This window comes from Pelodiscus sinensis, chromosome 9 (assembly GCF_052426305.1).
Source record: "Pelodiscus sinensis isolate ZL-2025 chromosome 9, ASM5242630v1, whole genome shotgun sequence".
Taxonomy (NCBI): Eukaryota; Metazoa; Chordata; order Testudines; family Trionychidae; genus Pelodiscus; species Pelodiscus sinensis.
Window position 1 is genome coordinate 13,419,874 of NC_143060.1, and position 21,774 is coordinate 13,441,647.

General features: G+C 42.4%; 1 protein-coding gene across 9 annotated transcripts in view; it reads right to left on the reverse strand.

Moving 5' to 3' along the window:
- Positions 1-21,774, reverse strand: part of CYB5R5 (cytochrome b5 reductase 5 (putative)) — a 46,473-nt gene that overhangs the window by 21,630 nt on the left and 3,069 nt on the right. For 2 of the 9 annotated variants that reach the window (XM_075936035.2, XM_075936038.2), the window contains exons 2-7: positions 18,250-18,429; positions 13,195-13,343; positions 12,118-12,205; positions 8,912-9,016; positions 5,516-5,719; positions 1,311-1,376 (exon numbers count right to left, since the gene is read on the reverse strand). In XM_075936035.2, the coding sequence (XP_075792150.2) occupies positions 1,356-1,376; positions 5,516-5,719; positions 8,912-9,016; positions 12,118-12,205; positions 13,195-13,343; positions 18,250-18,429 (747 nt within the window). In that variant the 3' untranslated portion in view covers positions 1,311-1,355. Of the gene's footprint in view, positions 1-776; positions 1,377-2,383; positions 2,761-5,515; positions 5,720-8,911; positions 9,017-12,117; positions 12,206-13,194; positions 13,344-18,249; positions 18,430-21,774 lie in introns of those variants that run through there. The other 7 variants (XM_075936031.2, XM_014578774.4, XM_075936034.2 and 4 more) reach the window with 6 other exon arrangements.

Sequence of the window (21,774 nt, forward strand, 5' to 3'; positions counted from 1 at the left end):
AGACTGGCGGCAGCTGGGTGACCCCAGTCAGGAACCTGAAGAACACCCTGCAGCAGTGGGACCAGCAGCAGCCAAGCAGTCTCCGCCAGGGACCTCTGGGGCAGCGGGCAGGCAACAAGGTGGGGAGCTATGCCAGACCAATGTTAGGGGGGCCAGCCGCAGGGCAGGGAGACCCAGGGAGATGAGCCCAGGAGTGGGGCAGCCAGCAGGGGAGCACCGACCTCCCCATGTCCAGCAAACTCCCTGGTTCAGGTCAGCTCAGGTTCTGAGGGTGTCAAACCAGGGAAGTCCAAGCTGTACATATCATTATATCACTGGATGTACTTTTACTAACAACTATTGCTTTCCATTTAATAACTTGGGGTATGTCTACACTACCCTCCTAATTCGAACTAGGAGGGTAATGTAGGCATACCGCACTTGCAAATGAAGCTCGGGATTTGAATTTCCCGGGCTTCATTTGCATAAGCCGGGCGCCGCCATTTTTAAATCCCGGCTGGTTCGAACCCCGTGCCGCGCGGCTACACGCGGCACGAACTAGGTAGTTCGGACTAGGCTTCCTAGTTCGAACTACCGTTACTCCTCATTCCACGAGGAGTAACGGTAGTTCGAACTAGGAAGCCTAGTCCGAACTACCTAGTTCGTGCCGCGTGTAGCCGCGCGGCACGGGGTTCGAACCAGCCGGGATTTAAAAATGGCGGCGCCCGGCTTATGCAAATGAAGCCCGGGAAATTCAAATCCCGGGCTTCATTTGCAAGTGCGGTATGCCTACATTACCCCGCTAGTTCGAACTAGCGGGGTAGTGTAGACATACCCATGATGTTTTAAAATGGAAACTGTGATACTCAATACTTTTATTTCTGAGATCAATGTTTGCTCCAGTCTGTCACTACTTAAGCTTAAAAATCAAAGCGACAATTCCTATCCTGCCTGTCAGAAGTTCTGACTGTGGCCACAGAACAAATTCAGCAGCTCCACTCTCTCCCGCGCTTGATTCAGCATGGCACTTATGCCTGTGCCTAACTTTCAGCATGCAAAGAATCCCATTGCTTTTGTGTACTTAACATTCAGCAAGTGTGTAAGTACCTTGATTGAACTGGGAGACGGTGGGGGTGTTGCTTTCTATAGGAAGGGGTAATAGTGAATTTTATTGCATAGATTGTGTTTTCTTCATTCCTACATCTCTTTCTTGGGTGTAACATTGATGCTTTGAGGCTAGTATGGTAAGGCCCTAGCAGAGCTCTATGTACTGCGCACGCCCCCCACCCCCCAGCTAGAACATTCCAGAACAGCCCTGTGGAAAATCTAACCTTTACTCCAGGTATGAGGACAGTGTTCCTGGGAAGTTCAGAAAGTTAGTTCTGGCAGCCCTTTGCCTATGGAAAAGACAGGAAGTCACTATGAAACAGCTTTTCTAATTTGAAAATAGCTTCAGTTCAACAGAGATTATAAAATGCTTGGGAGTAGGTAAAGCAAATAACCATGGTCCCTGAGAAACTGAGGTTCAAGAGCAGCTAGACCATTGTGCACACCCTTTCCCAAATAGATTTTTAGGATATATTTTTACCCCCATGTGAAGCGCTGTATACAGATGATAAAGGATTTTACATTTTGTGCACACCCATAGCTGTGCACCCTGTTATATCAATTCACCCTGGCCCAAGGCTTACATGCCCAGTGACTGGAAGTATTAGGCTCTGTCTTACTGCATTATAAATGCAGGTCTGAGGGACCTGGGCTTGTGGACTCAGTGCTTCCAAGCCAGAACTTGGGCATCCACACTGTTTTGTAGACCTGGGCTGGATGCAGATCTCACAGCCACGTTCACACATCCACACTATTATACTGAGCAGACCTTCTGACTGGGATCTGTGGCTGGAGCTGTGTTCACACTGCAGAGGGTTTGGATTTGAATCACAGCAAGACTTGGGCTCTAACCCACCATGTTAGGAGGGACCTAGGACCTGTATCCCAAATGTTTGTTGACCTGGATCAGACAGGGGCTCAGATTCAAACCTGAGTCAGAGCCTGGTCTTTTGTGCAGTGTAGACATACACTTACGAGTCCCTTATGGCAATAACCCCTGGATTAAGAGCTCCCAATAGTGCATGTGTCATGGCAGATCCAAATGGTTTTCAGAGTGTTGTTACCATGACGACGATGCACAGATCAGAGCAGAGTTGCTTACCCTCTACTTTTCAATTATGAAATAAAAGTGATGACACAAAATATGAGATAAAGGTACTGTTAAATGCCTCTTCCGTGAAATTCTGAGTTACTGCGTCCACTGACATTCTTCTTTCTCCTGGCTGCACCAAGTTACTGTAGCAGGTATGGTATATCAGCTAGCCTTATAAGGATTTGTAAAGTAATATATTAAGAATTATATTAAAAACACTGTATGAAAATATTTATCCAAAAGCATTTGAAAATATATGCATGAGAAATCCAAACAGATCAAAAAATAAGTCCGTATTGATGTTTGCACAGGAAATAGCAAACAGTATATGCTTGTCCTGCACTTCTTTTCAGAGGAAACAGGTCTGAAACACACTACTAAAATACAAAATAGGAATCTTCTTTGAGTCCTAAGGATTTCAAACATCTAGTCATATCTTCGTTAAATGCTATTGAGCCACAAATGAGCACAAATGGCTTTCTTCTACAGGAATTTATCATTTTCTTAATCAAGTTCTCAGTTATATGGCCAGTTTGTGTGTTTTCCTGATAGCTCCAAGGAAGTTTTTCCAGGGAAGGTTCCTGGAAAAGTAAAATGTTTATACTGTATTAAGTCATTTTAGAGAAAATGATGAGCCACACTTTAAAGAGTTAATGGCTATACCAGTGGTGAGCAATAATTTCTGATGGGGGCATCACTCCAAGAAATCAAGGGATGCATTCTTCTATATGAATGGAGGTGGTGCAGTGTCTGCGATGGAGATTGTGTTCGGATATTGGGGTGCAGGAGGAAGGGAGTTCAGGTGAAAGAAAGGATTGTGACCTGGAATGCATGGTCCAGTATGGAGTTGTGACCAGGTACAGGAGGGTTTGTGGTGGAGAGGGTTTGGGTTGTGACCTAGGACAGGAGGGAGCTGAGGCAGAAGTTTGGGGTGCAGGAGAGGGTGCAGAGTCTGGGAAGAGATATGGGTGCAGAAGAGGATTCTCACCTGGAAGAGGAGGTGTAAAAGGGGGTGCAGAGTCTGAGAGGGGGCTGTGACCACTGTTCCCTCTAAGCTGAGTGCTAGGGTAACCACCCAGAAAAAAATCAAATGCTACCCAGCTGATTAGCAGAGTGCCCATGGCTGGCAGCAGCAAGCAGCATGTTTATAATGGTGGTGTACATCTGCATATGCCTCAGTGCATGTAACAAAATTTATTTCACACATGGATGAAAAAAATTAGAGGGAACACTGGTTGTGACCTGTGGCAGGGGTGCAGAAGACGGTTCAGAGGGTTTGGGTTGTGACCTGGTGCAGGGAGTTGGGGGGAGAGGGGATGGGATGCCAGTTCCAGCCTGTGGGCTATATTTTGCCCACCCTACTCTAATGGGAGGAAATCACAATGAGACAAGATGAGAGAAAAAATGTATTGGCTGCCATGTATTGATTAGTATCAAACAAATGGCACTGCCCTGTATGCGATGGAATATCAAGACTTCCTCAAGTGTTTGTGCTCATCTTGTTCTTTGGTGGCTGCCTTGCAAAAAGATTTTTAGGAGAAGCAAGTCGTGAATTCTATTCCCCATTGCCCATACTGGTCAAATTTGGGACACAAAGTTCCACAATGAGAGGGACAAAAAATGATTAATGCAGGAAACTTAAAATGCTGGGTGAGTCATACCGTTATCATAACCCACTTTCTATAATCTAAGTGCAATTAATCTTTTTTTCTGAAGTAAATAATTTTCAATGATAAAAGTGAGGGATACCAGATTTGTGTGGACCATACTTAAATTTGGAATCAAATGAGCAACATTCCTCTAAATGAAGGCTATTTCAGAGGTAGGCCCTTGTCCATGAATTTGGCATAGTTAGCAACTTTAAGTATGTGGCTCCAACATTTTTATACAAAGACATGACAATGGCTTCATCAGAGGACTCCAACATGAGATGAGTTGATGAGAAGACAGATGGATACATGCTGCATGACGAGACACCAAACATTTGTGATTATAGGAACTAGCTCAGGAGTGAGCAATAATTTTTGATGGGAGGTGACTCCAAGAATTTGGTAGGTGATCATGGGCCGCATTCTTCCATGATATTAATGGATGAGGTGCAGGGTCTGGAATGGAGGCTGGGTACAGAAGGAAGCTCAGGGTAGAAGATTGGGGTGCAGGCGGGAGTTTGGGTGGAGGGGGCTGTCACCTAGGGCAGGAGGGAATGCAGGGTCCAGGAGGAAGTATGGATGCAGGAGAGGAATCTGACCTGACGAAAGGGTATAAAAATGGGTGCAGGGTCTGGAAGGGGGTTGTAACCTGGGGCAGGTATGCAGGGGTTTGGGTTGTGACCTAGGGCAGAAAAGGGTTGTGACCCGATGGGAGGGAGTATGGGTGCAGGAGAGGATTCTGACCTGACGGAAGGGTATAAGAAGGGGTGCAGGTTCTGGAAGGGGGTTGTAACCTGGGGCACGGGTGCAGGGGTTTGGGTTGTAACCTAGGGCAGAAAGGGATTGTGACCTGATGGGAGGGGGTATGGGTTCAGGAGTAAAGAGGGTATGAGTTTTGACCTGGGGCAAAGGTATAGGGGCAGCAGAGGGTTAAGGGGGAGGGAGATTGTAGGGTGCCAGGAGCAGGCTCTGGCCAGGAGGCGCTTACTTTAGGTGGCTTCCAGTCAGCAGCCCAGCAGAAGCCGCACTCCTGCATGTCGCTCAGAGCAGTCAGCTGCCGGGAACATGTGCTCTCAGTGCACCATGCACCCCTTGGAGAAACCAGCCAGTGGGAGCTGTGAGATTGTGCTGTGGGCAGGGGAAGTGCACAAAACCCACCCCAGGGGAATGCGGCACACAGCGAATACATGGCCCATGCAGCCAGCCACTGTGAACAAAGTGTCATGGGATGGTGGTAGGCTGGATCTGGTGGACCATATCCGACCACAGGCTGTATTTTGCCCATCCATGAACTAGCTAGTGAATGTAAGCAGTGAATGAAAGAAACTAACAAATCAATACATGGATGCTGAAAAAGGAAAACCTTTTGGTTGCAGCTTATTTACTGTGAGCTTCACAGAGAGCTGAGGGTTTTATAAATACAATTTTTCAGATGCTGCAATGATCAATTTGGAGAAAAAATATTCCATGGTAGGCAGGTCAATGGGAGCTTTCTAACAGAACCTTTGTTAACACAGGTGGACTAGTAAGTGATACATTTGAAAGTCTGCTAGTTAGAATGAACAGGATTTAAGAACATGTTACCAGACAGATGCTACTGGATCCACACATGGCCTTGTCCACTGGTAAGTAATCAGTTTAAGTAACACTGAGACAAAAGCCGAGGGTATTTACATAAGAACATTACCTGGCTAAGGACAAAACACGTTCTGATGTTCCAGTATCGAGACAGATCTTGAAGAAGAGGTTTCAAGTAAATATTTTCAAAAGTCCTGAAGCAACCAACCAAAGTTATAAAGGTTTCATCATCTTCATTTTCCGTTATGTACTGGAGAATGGGGAGCATTGGTGCTATGCCTGTACCAGAGGCAAGCATAAGAAGTTCTCCATACTAGAAATTAAGCAGAGGATTTTGAATGGGTTATACATTTTTCCATTTCCAATTACTATTAGATTACTGCATTCCTCTAAAAGGGTGCGATAGTGGCTCTATAATATTGGATACATTCTCTAATGGGGAACTGTATTGGGTACACTTATACACCAAATATAGTTTTTTCAAAGGCAAGATTTTACAAAACTCAAGTTGAACAGAAACATTTTCATGATTTAAAAAAATCAAATGAAAGCCATTTTTTCTTGGATATAAACGTACCCCTGAGTTTTAACCTTGATTTCAACTAATACATGTTGAGCTTCAGTTCAGCTACAACCATTGCTGACACCCTTTGTCAGCAGTGGTTTATAGTTCTATGGTAGTCAAGCCCTGCGATAAGGATGAAAGCTTTCAAATCTCATGCTATGGTAATTTGGACAGTTCTCATTAGAAGTTCTCTACCTACCTCAGTGGCAGTGAACATTACACATAAATAATAGTAATACTTTGCACATCTTATCCACATAACACAGAGTACATACAAAATGTGGGTGAGCATTATAACCCCCATTTTGTAGAGTAGGAAACTCATACATGGGGAGGGCTTGATTTTCAGAAAAGCTGAAGGAGCTCAGCAGCTTGCCCAAACTCACAGAGCATGTCAGGAAAACCCCAATATCCTAATTTCCAGTCTGATGACCTGCCCGCTGGACCACACTGCCTCCTTTAGCCATGGCTAGATACTGGATATCAGACTGGATGAAATACCAGGTCAGATCTCATATGGAAAATCCTATGAATCCATAAAAAATCAGATGAAGTGCTCACAGCCAAATGAATATCTCTCATTCAGTGGCTGGATTGAGGACATCTGAGCTGCATCCCAACAGAAAAGTTAATGGCCTGTGGAAATCAAAGCCCCATTAGATTGAGAAGAGATTTGCAAAATAAAGGGACCACTCCAATACCTACTGACTTCAGTGGACACTGGATCAGGTCTTTTATGAACAAATCTATCTTAAGTGCTATGGAATTTTCAGCTTCCTTTTATATAGGCTACTGATTTATACAGTATACTAATTCACTGGGGCTGCCATCCATGGAATCCTGGGGTGCTTAGCAACTCTCAAATTCAATCTTACATGTGCCTAAATAAGGCTAGGGTTCTCTGTGGAACAGTCTGAAAACCTATTCTAATTTGTAAATTATTTGTAATTGGTAAATTAGCTGAGCAGGCTGGAAGCAGGGCACAGGGATGATGTTTTGGGATTATTTCTTGATATATTTTGATTGTCCTGTTTATTGTGAATAACCAATTTAAATTGCTGAACCATATCCTCTTTTAAAAGAAGATCAGTTTTGATGTATTTTGGTAACAATGAAGAACAAAAAAATTGTCATACGAGGTCAGACCAGTTAAAAGATTCATCTAGCCCAGTATTCTGTCTTCTGACAGTGGCCAATACCAGGTGCCCCAGAGAGAATGATCAGAAGAGGTAATCATCAAGTGATCTATCTCTTGTTGCCCAGCTTCTAGCAGAGACTAAGGACATCATCCCTGCCCTTCCTAGCTAATACCCATTAATTGACAAATACTCCATGAACTTACCTAGTTCTTTTTTGAACCCTGTTATAGTCTTGGCCTTCAAAACATCCTCTGCAACGGAGTTCCACAAGTTGACTAAGTGTTGTGTGAAAAAAGACTTTATTTTCTTTGTTTTAAATCTGCTGCTTATTAATTTCATTTGGTTACCCCTAGTTCTTGTAAATTGCAAGAGTAAATTACACTTCCTTATTTACTTTCTCCACATCAGTCATGATTTTATAGACCTCAATCATAACCTTTTAGTGGTCTCTTTTCAATGCTGAAAAGCCCTAGTCTTATTAATCTCTTCTCATATTGAAGCTGTTCCATGCCCCTAATAATTTTTGTTGCCCTTTTCTAAACCTTTTCCAGTTCCAATATGTCTTTTAGAGATGGGGCAACTACATCTGCACACAGTATTCAAGATATGGCTGTATGATAGATTTATATAGATGCAATATGCTATTTCCTGTCTTATTAGCTATCCCATGATTCCCAATATTCTCTTCACATTTTTCACTGCCACTGTACATTGAGAGGATGTTTTCAGAGAACTATCCATGATCCCAAAATCTCTTTCTTGAATGCTAACAGCTAATTTAGACTCCATCATTTTATATGTATAGTTGGAATTAGGCCTGCCAAGGAGTCAGGTGTCCCAGGCCCCTTTGAATCACTGCCAGAGTGCCGCTCTGTGCAGCTCTGAGGGCTAAGGGAGGCCTAGCACTGGAGCGCAAGTGGCGCTAAGGGCTGGCTGCTCCAACCCCACCCCTTCCACTCAAGGCCTGATCCTTCTCGGGACAAGGAGCCAGGTGCCCCACACCTCGCCACAGGGCCTGCAGTGGCTGTCGGCCTCACTGGTTGGAATTATATTTTCCAATTTGCATTACTTTCATTTATCAACACTGAATATCAACTGCCATTTTCTTGCCCAGACAGGGTTTGCACATATGTACTTTGCAAGTGCCATGAGATCTCTAATGACCAGAATCGCAATTCTATGCCTCATCCAAAAGGAAAGGGTTACGTAACAGTCCCAAAGTTCATGAGAAATCTCTCCAAAGTTTTATATAATCATTTTTGCTGTGAGCTTGGTACTCATACATAGGATCAATACTTGCAGCATCACAAGTTGACATGGACATAAGTCTATACACTTAACTAGAGTCTACATAATCTGATGATACCTAGTGGGCCATATAAATATATGAAATGGATGAGATATGGCTCTAAGGCCAAGAGTTGGACATCTCTGCTATGGTCAAAACTTGTCTTGAAACATCAGTGTAATTCAAAGCGATACAAAACAAATTAGCATGAATTTTTAGTGATAATTCTAACCAGTTTTCTTAGTTTCAATACGGATTAAATGGATGCTCAGCAACTCTTACTAGTGTTTTATAATCTCCTCTACTCCTTCTTTTCCTCTTCCTCCTTACATATTTTGCATTCTAACAAGATCCATTTACTCCAGTCATCTTCAAATGCTGTAGCCCTGTACAGCAAATGTGTAAATCCTTAAAATAATTAAAATAGTAATCTAATTGACAATCTCCCTTTGGTACATTACACAAAGTGAGTTGCCATGTGCTGAGCCATTCCGTATCTATTATATAACTAACCTGATTAGGGCTATATGGGAAGCCTCCAAATGGCCCTCGCCAAAAGACTGTGTCTCCTTCAATCCAAGATTTTATATATTGTGACATTAACCCAGCCTCATAGCACTGTTAAAAATCACACAAAAGGAAAGAAAAATTATACCTTGTTGGAAAGTTTCCCAGCTTAAAATTAATTATAAAATTATCTCTGTTTAAACAAAAGGAGGGGGGACAATTCAGGAGTTTAAAAATGACTGTTTTATTTGCAAAATAATATAAACTTGTAACAGAAACAAAGATATTTAACTGAAATGATACTGGATCAAATCCAGCTTGAATATAATGTAAATACAATACATACTTATGAAGCCTAAGCTTTCTAAAGCTAGGAAAGCCTATCAGAACTCTCATTTACAAAGCACACAAAGAAGAACTCCTTACAGTCAAAAGCACAGCAAGCTTTCTTGTGTTCTCCAGAGCTCAGAGCATGGCCATGTAGCACTGTTATTAAATGACTGGGAGCTGGAAGTGCATTCTGGGTATTGATATTCAAATGAACACTACATATTTTACACTTTGTTTCAGATCTCCCAGACTGTACAATGGCACAGCAAGTAACTACTGAAGCGGAGTCAGGTTCCTCATCTGAAATGTTAAAATGGGTATTTTTAGTACAGATCACCTGAATGTGAAGAGATGCTCAGAATCTACAAAAATGTTGACATGGACCTCACTAAAAAATACATTCACCAAAACTGCTCTTCTTCCTAACCCGTTCAAAATCACCAAAAACACCATTAGAGACTTCTGCATGCAGACTTCGTGTGTTACTGACAGGAGTCAGAGCTTGCCTGCAACAGAGGACGACACAAAGGGAAATGCTAAAACCACAGGATCATCCAATTAGTCCAGTCCATAGCAGCATCCATGCTGTAAGATACCATTGGAGACATTTTATATTCAACGAGCCTTGCACCTCGGGTGATCATTGAACATGCTATGCAGAGTAGGTGGAAAAGGTTATCAAATCAGAATGGCTTGCATGGTGAGCATCTTATACTCACCTTCCACAGTGTAAATCGCAACACAAGGTATAAGGCAATGGCAAATTCACCCTATTTACTTCATGTTCAGCATGAGGGGAGGGAAGAATTTAGAACTGAAACATTCTTCACACCCAAATATCTCCCCTTACTCTAAGAAATGGCTGAACTAGTTCATTGGTTATGGTTTACTGGTTATTTGTATAAAGAAAAAGAAAAAGAAAAAATGTCTGCTGGGGTGAAAACTTCTACACTTAGTTTTACACCAAAAGAAACCACATTATACAGTCACTCAAAAGGAGGGTGTAACAGTATGGTTTGGCACTTAAGAACTAGAGGCATAGGGGGTTGATTACTGCAGGACCTGCTCTAGCCCACCTATGCTGTGGGACCTGAGGAAGACAGCTGATTCTCTTATAATTCTCTCTACAAGTGGAAAGATTCTTGTGGGGAACATGAAAACTCAGAGTCAGGAGAATGAACTCCAGCCAAGTAAAGCATGGGAGTGACTGTTAAGTCAGGACCCAGATCTGGAAAGGAGAAATGGGGACTTTGAGAGAGATCTTGAATGAGGGTTGGGGCATGGAGGACAAAGTGTCTCTGTGGACTGAATAAATTGGACCCCAGAAGGGGGATGTTTTAAATACTGTGAACTGTGCAATTCTTAAGGAGCCCTGAAGAAGTGGAAACAGAGCCACAAGGGAGGTGCTCAGGAGGTGGCTGATAGTGTTACAGAGCATTATGCATGGCAAATAGCAACTCCCTCACTCTAAACTGTAGTATCATAAATGTGATAGTGTAACAATAGGAAACAGAGATGTTTGAACAGTACTTGGATTGCACAGTAATAATAATATAGTACTTCCCAAAATCGCCTGAATAGTGTGAAATATACTACAACCTACACAGCAAGTTATAAAAATGGGTACTTTCGGAGGAGGAGTTGCAGGTCTTTTATTACTGCCAGAGAATCACTATAGTTCCTTTTGGGATGAAAGGTTCTATATAAAGGAAAGGTATTATTACAATCATTACTATTATTATTGAAACGCAAAACCTGTGTAATAAGCACGTATACATGAAATTTCACAGTCAACCTATAAATGTATCCTATTAATGCAGCTCAAATGTAGCACTTTTTCCCCTGATTGCCACAATAATAGTGAAATAACCCACCCATAAATGTCTTTTATAAAAGCTACACACATTTCTAAAGAACTACATTCTGTCATACAATGAATAATAAATCCTCAAAGGTATAAGCTGCTGGGAGACAGGCAGAGGCTCTAATCTGCATGGAAGCTGTAGCTCTCAGAATTTTACACTTGGAGTGAAGTCCGTCAACCCTGCCCCCCAGAAATTAGCAAAGAGATGTAAATATGACCAGAAAGATGGAACTGATTTTGATTTCCTACACAAAATAATTATTTTTGCTGGCCCTGGTCCTGCAATCCTTACTTAGGCAAAATTTCCATTTAAGTCAGCCCTATTAAGTCAATTGGAGTTTTGACATTAGCTTCAACAGAGCCAGAATTACACCCCAAACAGGTCTCGATATCAGTTTCTAAATGTGAAGACCACAAAACAGATGCTTTATGCTCCTAGGTACTTTGTAGCAAAATAAACAAGTTTCCCTGAAAAGTGCCCTTAAAGCAAATATTCCATCAAGGAGCCTAATTGCTGAAAGTTGGTCTTATGATAAAGACACTAACCAGGGATGCAGGAGAGCTAGGTTCATTTCCTGCTGTACTACAGACTTTCAAAATTCTCCACCGGCACTGACACTGCACTTCCATGACATACTTCAGGAGTGAAAAGGGACCAGAGGAACATCTTCCCCCAGGGATTCCATGGACAGGATTTAGAACTAGGCTCTGATCCCATTCCCACCATAGTCAATTGCAGAACCCTGGACTTGATTTTGCAAGGATCACTTACTAGGGAATATGTTGTAAATAATTTATTTACAAGACACCTTTTCATTTTCAACTTTGTGTATGTGACATGACTGCTCTTATCAAAAAACCACAATTCTCTCTAAATAATTACAAATATGCTCCATGACACATATTCCTAATTATTATTTGCATTTGTTAATATTAACAGTGTGGGTTCTGTACATTGAATGGAAGAAAAACACAGTCCCAAGTTGTTTACAATATTATCTAACTAATATACACTTACTTTTATTAAAACTTCAAAGTATCCTTCAGCATTCACAGGACTAACTGGAGTATAAGCTCTCTGAATTTCCAAACCATTCACCATCCCTCTGAGAACAAAAAAAGATGGTACAGGAAATCATTACTGGAATCACTGATTGGTACTCTTTGGAGAGATGAGCAAAGGCTATTGTCTGAAACACACAGCAGTCGTTCCTCCTCATGGGTCATCCTTTGCTGAGACAGATGTTCCCTCAATTAGCTAAAGATCCAGGGAATGAAATAACCTCAGATTTCTCTGCAGACCTTTTATGGCACTATCTAGTATTCCTCTGATTCTCTAGGCAAAGGCATCAGCTATGTCACATAGGCAGCTTTTCCAGACAAATCAGGCAAAGGAGAGTAACAGATGTTTTGTGTGGAGCACCTGAGTGTGCAGTATTGTGAAGGAATGCTATAGTGGTAAATTTGGATTATAAATTCTTTGGGGATAAGGGCTGTTTTTCACTCTGTATAGTATCCAGTAAATATATAATAACTGATACATATCAATGGTGCCTATTGACCATCTGTATCTGACAGTGATCACCACAAGAAACTAGGACAGATGACAGCTCCTCCCATATAACCCCTTTTTGGCAAATACTATGCCATGGGAGGGAATGTTTTTCCTGACCTCAGCTAGATAACAGCCGCAAAGCACATGGACTTTGAATACAATACTGCAATGTGCTTAGCCAGCCCAAGCTACAAGGCCTAACACTGAATTCCTGAGTTAGTACAGCTTGCCTTCATAATGATATAAATCATCTGCTGAAAGAACTATTTTTTTATTTTTTTCCCTTCTGCTAATTAGTCATAGCCACACTTAGTTCTCCTTTCCCCACCATCAACACAAAGCTAATGTTGAAGAAAAATGAAGCTATGGAGTGGGCTTTCACCATAAAATTAACAAACTTAACAAACTCATGAGTTTTTCAACTGTATCATTATGGAAGCACAGAAATTATGATTTACTTGGTATGAAATCTTTGTATACTGACAAACTGCATATTAAGTCATGTAATGTAGCTCATTTAACTGGAGACAAGTACAGTACCTTAACACAATATGTTGTCCTAAACTCAATCCCAGGCTGCTATTTTCTGGCAGCTCAAATTTATAGTAGTAGGTGTCCTCTGTTAGCTGTTCCACAGAGCTTATCTTGAAAGCAGTAAATGTATCTGGATTTAATTCTGAATTACTACTCTGTAAGAACAATAATAAATAATTACTTGGGTAGATGGCATCCTACATTTCACTTTTCTTTAAAAAAAGTATGCATGAATTTATTTCTGGTGAAACTTAGAAGAGCAGAAAAATGTGCCCTGAAAAGGCAAGTAACATGCACGGATTTAGGGGGGGTCTCTGCTGGTTTGTTAGCAGTGGTTTATTTTTTTCAGAATACAAATTTTTTTCATTATTTCATTTTTTTCATTCTTTTTTAAGGATAGATCCCAGATCTTATGACCTAGAAGAAAATCTTGTTAACATGACTTTGTGCAATGCTGTGTTCCTCAGTGTGCAGAGAGAGATCAGTAGAAATAGCTCTAAGAGAACTTAACATTGTAATGGAGACTTAATGCTGAAATTCAATTACAACTATTTTAAATACAAACATTGTTAAGAACATAAGAATGGCCATACCGGGTCAGACCAACGGTCCATCTAGCCCAGTATCCTGTCTGCCAACAGCGGCCAATACCAGATGCCCCAGAGGGAGAGAACACAACAGGTAATCCTCATGTGATTCCTCCTGTCACCCATTTCTAGACAAACAGAGGCTAGGGACACCATTCCTATCCATCCTTGTAACCTCTATGAATTTATCTAGCTCATTTTTGAATGCTGTTAAAGTCCTAGCCTTCACCACATCCTCTGGCAAGGAGTTCCACTGTGTGCTGTGCAAGGTTGACTGTGTGCTGACTGACAAGAAAAACGTCCTTTTGTTTGTTTTAAACCTGCTGCCTATTAATTTCTTTTGGTGATCCCTGGTTCTTATATTGTGGGAATAAATACATAACTTTTCCTTATTCAAATTTTCCACACCAGTCATGATTTTATAGACCTCTGTCATATCCCCCTTTAGTCTCCTCTTTTTTAATATGAAAAGTCCAAGGCTTTTTAATCTCTCTTCATATGGGACCCGTTCAAAACCCCTAATCATTTTTGTTGCCCTTTTCCAATGCCAATATATCTTTTCTGAGATGAGGCAACCACATCTGTACATGGTATTCAAGATGTAGAAGTACCATGGTTTTATATAGCGCCAATAAGATATTCTCTGTCTTATTCTCTATCCCTTTTTAAATGATTCCTAACATTCTATTTGCTTTTTTGACTGCTGCTGCACACTGAGTGGATGTTTTCAGAGAACTATCCACAATGACTCCAAGATCTCTCTCTTGGGGACTAATTTGGCTACAACTACTCATCATACTGTATGTATAGCTGGGATTATTTTTTCCAATGTGCATTACTTTACATTTATCAACATTAAATTTCATTTGCTATTTTGTTGCCCAAACACTTAGTTTGGTGAGATCTTTTTGAAGCTCTTCACAGTCTGTTTTGGTCTTAACTTTATCTTGAGCAGTTTGGTATCATCTGCAAATTTTGCCATCTCACTGTTTACCCCTTTCTTTAGATCATTTATAAATAAGTTGAATAGGATTGGTCCTAGGACAGACCCTTGGGGGACCCCACTAGCTACCTCTCTCCACTCGGAAAGCTTACCATTTATTCCTACTGTTTCTTTCCTGTCTTTTAAATAGTTATCAATCCATGAAATGACCTTTCCTCTTATCCCATGACAACTTACTTTACTTAAGAGCCTTTGGTGAGGGAGCTTGTCAATGTCTTTCTGGAAATCTAAGTATACTATATCCACTGGATCCACCTTGTCCATGTAAGGCATGATTTCCCATTACAGAAACCATGTTGACTTTCCTCCAACAAATTATGTTCATCCATGTGTCTGATGATTTTATTCTTTACTACAGTTTCAACTAATTTGCCCCGTACTGACATTAGACTTATCGGTCTGTAATTGCCTGGATCACCTCTAAAGCCCTTTTTAAATATTGGCATCATGTTAGCTATCTTCCAGTCATTAGGTACGGAAGCTGATTTAAAGGATAGGCTATAAACCACAGTTCATAGTTTCACAATTTCCCATCTGAGTTAACTCCTGGGTGAATGCCATCTGGTCCTGGTGACTTGTTACTGTTAAGTTTATCAATTTGTTCCAAAACTTCCTCTAATGACACTTCAATCTGGGACAACTCCTCAGATTTGCCACCTAAAAAGAAAGGCTCAGGTTTGGGAATCTCCCCGACATCCTCAGCCATGAAGATTGAAGCAAAGAATTCATTTAGCTTCTCTGCAATGACTTTAACATCTTTGAGTGATCCTTTAGCATCTTGATCATCCAAGGGCCCCACTGGTTGTTTAGTCAGCTGTTAATTATTTCAATGCTGATTAAGTGAATAGAAATATCCAACTTTACCAGCACCGTTGGATTTATTTAAAAGGGCATTTGATAAGAATAAAACTATGCTCTGAAGAGACCTATGACAAATATTAATTTTTTATCCTCAGTACATGAACCTGAAAATGGTGAACAGTGTCATAGCAGAAGAGACGCTGATACTCTCGTCTCTGCTTTTTTTCCCTGAAAACTTGTTGCCTCATGCTGTGGAATTTCCATGTATTCTGCACTACACAAGGTCATCACTATAATATCTGAACACTGTCAGTAGCGCATTAAGAATGTAACATCTGTCATACAATTGTTTTCTCATCCTTTCCTCAAAAGAAGATGTATCTGCAGGAAAGTGCCTTGTATTGGTAGGATTTTAGTGGACTTTGTTAATATACATGTTGCTATGTATTTATGTTAGGCACAGCAAGACCAAAAAAGTGCACCTTGCACTTGGAGTGGAAGGTTCTGAAGTTTATTATGGCCCTTAAATTTCTGGATGATTTCATCCTACAGTCTCAGACTGGCCCCCAAAACAGTTCTGTCTCCTGCACAAACAAGCTTTATCCTTATGATATAAATTTCAAGTGGCATCAGAAAGTGCACTTTAATGACGTACTTAGTGAAATTTAGAGGGTTTGGGAACTCCCATTAAAGTAGGTATGGAGAGAGGTCTAAATTTTTCCGTAAAAGACCATAATAAATCATCCCACCCTCAGCTAAACAGCTATCAAACGCTTACAAATACAAGTATCAGAGGGGTAGCCGTGTTAGTCTGAATCTGCAAAAGCGACGAGGAGTCCTGTGGCACCTTATAGACTAACTGAAGTGTAGGAGCATAAGCTTTCGTGGGCAAAGACCCACTTCGTCAGATGCATGTAGTGGAAATTTCCAGAGGCAGGAATAAATATGCAGGCCAGGATCAGGCTGGAGATGATGAGGTGATCCAATCAAGGAGGATGAGGCCCACTTCTAGCAGCTGATCTGGAGGTGTGAATTCCAAGGGAACAGAAGCTGCTTTTGTAGTTAGCAAGCCATTCACAGTCTTTGTTTAATCCAGAGTTGATTGTGTCAAACTTAAAGATGAACTGTAGCTCAGCAGTTTCTCTTTGAAGTCTGGTCCTGAAGTTTTTTTGCTGCAGGATGGCTACTTTTAAATCTGCAATTGTGTGTCCAGGAGGATTGAAGTGTTCCCCTACAGGTTTTTGTATGTTGCCATTCCTAATATCAGATTTGTGTCCATTGATTCTTTTACGTAGGGACTGTCCTGTTTGGCCGATGGGTTGAAGATCACTAATGATGCGTTGGAGAGGTTTTAGCTGGGGACTGTAGGTGATGGCCAGTGGTGTTCTGTTGGTTTCTTTCTTGGGCTTGTCCCGTAGCAGGAGGCTTCTGGGTACACGTCTGGCTCTCTCAATCTGTCTCCTCACTTCCTCGTGTGGGTATCGCAGTTTACAGAATGCTTGTTGAAGATCTTGTAGGTGTAGGTCTCTGTCTGAAGGGTTGGAGCATATGCGGTTGTACCTCAGTGCTTGGCTGTAAACAATGGATCGTGTAGTGTGTCCGGGATGGAAACTGGAGGCATGCAGGTAAGTATAGCGGTCGGTAGGTTTTCGGTATAGGGTGGTATTGATATGACCATCACTTAATTGTATCGTGGTGTCCAGGAAATGGACCTCCCGTGTAGATTGGTCCATGCTGAGGTTGATGGTGGGGTGGAAGCTGTTGAAATCATGGTGAAATTCTCTCCAACGCATCATTAGTGATCTTCAACCCATCCTGGACAATGATCCCTCGCTTTCACAGGCCTTGGGAGGTAGGCCGGTCCTTGCCCACAGACAACCCGCCAACCTGAAGCATATTCTCACCAGCAACTACACACCGCACCATAATAACTCGAACTCAGGAACCAATCCTTGCAACAAACCTCGGTGCCAACTCTGCCCACATATTTACACCAGCAACACCATCACAGGACCTAACCAGATCAGCCATACTGTCACTGGACATTCTCCTGCACATCCACCAACGTAATATATGCCATCATGTGCCAACAATGCCCCACTGCTATATACATCGGCCAAACAGGACAGTCCCTACGTAAAAGAATCAATGGACACAAATCTGATATTAGGAATGGCAACATACAAAAACCTGTAGGGGAACACTTCAATCTTCCTGGACACACAATTGCAGATTTAAAAGTAGCCATCCTGCAGCAAAAAAACTTCAGGACCAGACTTCAAAGAGAAACTGCTGAGCTACAGTTCATCTTTAAGTTTGACACAATCAACTCTGGATTAAACAAAGACTGTGAATGGCTTGCTAACTACAAAAGCAGCTTCTGTTCCCTTGGAATTCACACCTCCAGATCAGCTGCTAGAAGTGGGCCTCATCCTCCTTGATTGGATCACCTCATCATCTCCAGCCTGATCCTGGCCTGCATATTTATTCCTGCCTCTGGAAATTTCCACTACATGCATCTGACGAAGTGGGTCTTTGCCCACGAAAGCTTATGCTCCTACACTTCAGTTAGTCTATAAGGTGCCACAGGACTCCTCGTTGCTTTTACAAATACAAGTGTGACAAAAGTACTGATTGACTGGATACTATGAAGGACTTTAATATTCCTACCTCCTCCTTTTGTTTGGTCAGGAGGCTTTTGTCTTTCTTTGCTTTGGCTTCTTCCCATTGGGCTAGCTCCTTCTGATACACATCATAGACACAAGGTTTGCAGCCACTGCCACAGCACTGAGATTTCAAGGGTTCAATGGGCATGAGAGAGAGCCAGTCATCACCACTTTCGCTCATTACCTACAAAACACAAGCCAAGCATCATTCACAGGGCTACATGTTTTAAGGAAGAGGCACGCTTGAACCTGGTGCTATCTGCTGCTTCAGAGACATCCAACTCAACATGCTGAAAATTTAATTCAAGAGGCATCCCAACTTTACCTCACTGAAGATACATTGGCTATCTTGATACAAGCAATGCTCCATCTTCATTTGCATGGCTGCTAGTCTTTCCTTTAACACAGAATTGTTATACTGCATATAACCAATGGCCAACAAAGCCATTGTTTTGTCAGTGACTGTGGCTAATATCAAATGATGCAGAGGAAGGTGTAAGAAACCCCTTAACAGTTTGGTGATAGCATAGCATATATATTAGACGGGAAAAAGAATTTAACTGGATGCTCTTGGTATTCATATACATTTCTATAAATTAAAATCCTTGACTCAACTTTGGTGACCAAAAAGGAGCATTGTGATCATTCTCTCTGTGAGCCACATCCCTACATTAAAGATGACTACAGGGTGTACTCTGCACCCATCTTTATTTTGCCTCTTTCTCTAAATCCCCTCTTTCAATACATCTTTATTACAGTGCTGTACTAAACATACAAAGTAACATTCTAACCATGGGCAGTTGGTGAAGACAAGGTAAGGGGAGGCAAGCCTCCAGCCCCACCCCTTCTGCCCCTTCCCCACACCCAGGAGGTGGGGCAGAATGCCACACATGTATTTCCCCCTTCCAACCAGGGGGAAGGAAGCCCCTCCAGTCCCGGTGGAAGGCACACTGTGCTGTGTGACCTGGCTGAGCCCAGCCTCTTGAGCACCAGGGTGTTCTGCACCATGTGGCCCGGCCCGGTCTAGTCTCTCGAGCCCTCAAGGAGCAAGGTTGGCATGCCACGTGGTGAGGCCTGGCCTCCCCAAACCCGGAGCACCAGGAGGGCGGGCACTGAAGGCAGCAACACTCCGCCCCCAGAATGTCTAAAATAGGCATTCTGGGGGTGGAGAGTGGACAGAGCTATGCCTGGAGGTTTGAAAAGGCAGAGCCTTACATACCAGATGCCCATAATTCTAACACGTGGTCTGCCCCTGCCCCTGCTTTTACTATAGGTTCAGTCTCTGGGTGACTAGAACATAGGCTACGCTGGAGAAATGCAGGGGATAGTCAGAGGCAAGAACTTGACAAGGAGCAGTGTTCAATCAAGTGAAGGGCCATTCTGGTGAGCAGGAGAGATGCTCCAAGATTCGAGACCAAACAAGTAGGTGAGGCCAAGCACTAGAAGAATTATCTATAACTCCCCATCCAAAAAATCCTTGTATCATAGTCCTAGATCATGTCCTATCTCCAGAAGCCCCAAAACTGACCTCTGTGGGACATTATTACTTTTTTATATGCTACTAAATTTGATATCATTCTCAATGATTTATGAGTGCTAGACAGGATCTAGATATTATTAATGCTGTATCATTTAAACATGAGGAAAACTATAAGCCACCCATAGCAGCGCTGAAAAATACTTAACACCTATAACTGTTTTCATTTTCAAGGTGTTTTATGAGCATTAAAACTTATCTTCACACTTGTGATAAACATATTATCATTTTACTGATTGAGAAATGAAAGCCAAAACACTAAGGCCAACCTTTTGAAAAGTGGCTATTGTTAGCAATCTAGCCAGAGGGAGCAAGGTTCTGTGCAACCACAGCCCCATGTAAAGTCAATGAGAGTTGTGTGTGCTCAGCATGTCTGCCAATTAGGTCTTAGGCATCTATCATCTCCAAGTAAGAGGTCATTAAAAAAATTAGCCTTTGTGACCTGACCAAGACCAAAGACGGACTCAGTTGTTAGCACAAGGTCTACAGCTTAGCAGCACTAACACCTAGCATTGTACTCAGACAATGTTATCTTCTACCTCATGTCACCTTACTGGATTTTGAGGGGAGCAGCCGAATCACTGCTGCACCCATGGGGGAGTGTTTGCCCCAAAAGTGGGTACAAAGGGGGCCATGTGAGGTGTCAAACAAAAGCTTACTTTCTACTGATTCTGTATATGCTCTTCATATATCTGTATAGTATCTGGGTGTGGAAATATGAATATGTATTCTGTGTCAATACTGGAAACTTCTCTGTTTGTGGCTGAGCAATAGATAAGGAATGCCCAGCCCATAGACATGCTAATGAGCAAAGCTCCCAGGAACAATGGACCTCTGAAGGCCAAAGACACACCTGGCCACTGACCATGTGACTGTCCCCAGCAAGGAAGAAGCCAGGAGGGAATATACATATGCCATGTGGCCGATTCCATCGCGGTGCTCAGCTCTTCATCCCAGAGGCAACAGTGCAGGAATCAGGGAGCTGGAAAGAACTGTTGACCCATCCTGACATAGGATGTACACCAAAGACTTTTAAGCCAGCAGTTATAACATCTCTGCTGCAAGCCTGCATCGAGAACTGGGAGATTCGATGCATGTAATGTATACTTTAACAACCTTACTCTCATACTTTTCTTTCTTTTAGTAATAAACCTTTAGATTTTAGATTCTAAAGGACTGGCTCAGCGTGATTTGTGGGTAAGGTTCAGAGTGTAAATTAACCTGGGATCTGTGGCTGGTTTCTTGGAACCGGACAGAAGTTGTTCGGGGAAGGTGAGATTGGGTTCTAAAACCCCTGTGTATGAGGCCTGTGGCCATCTGGGGCACGGATATTGCTGGGGTATGGAAGGGGTTTTGCTCATGAGGCTTCTGGCTGGCCAGGCAGGCAGCTGAAGCGCTCTGTGGGACTGGTTTATGGCCTAGTTGGGAACGTCTCTAGTCTGGGGGCTATAGAGAGCCCCGAATTTGAGCAATTCATCCTGAGCAGACGCCCTCAGCTGTGCCTAGACCGGTCTGTCACACCTCAGAATTATTATTTTCATCCAAAGATTGTAAGCTCCTTGAAGTGTGTCCTATGATCCTGTCTTTCTGTTAGGAAAGAGCCTAGGATATCAGGAAAGGCAGGTCTCTGCTTTGGTCAGTTTCCAATCTAGACAGAGAGTAGGTGAAAAGGGCCTTTATAACACAGGGGAACTGTCTCGGGAGGACCTTCTATACACCTCTCAGCTCTGTGATTTAGGTATGGCAGTCCAGCCATATAATCCAATCATGCTAAAAGGCAACGGTGAGAATGGGAGGTGGTGGTGAATTATCTGTCAGTAGGAGATTGCAGAATGGCTCTCTTAAAGCTCCAACTTCCGGAGTCATGGGATTACGGGAGACGCTCTGCATTGATGGATGGAATGCAGTCTGTGCCATAGCAGAGACAGGCTTGGAACCAGGCCCCTCAGGCTGGTAGGGTTAGTAGGTGACCGGTTTACAACTGGACTGCCC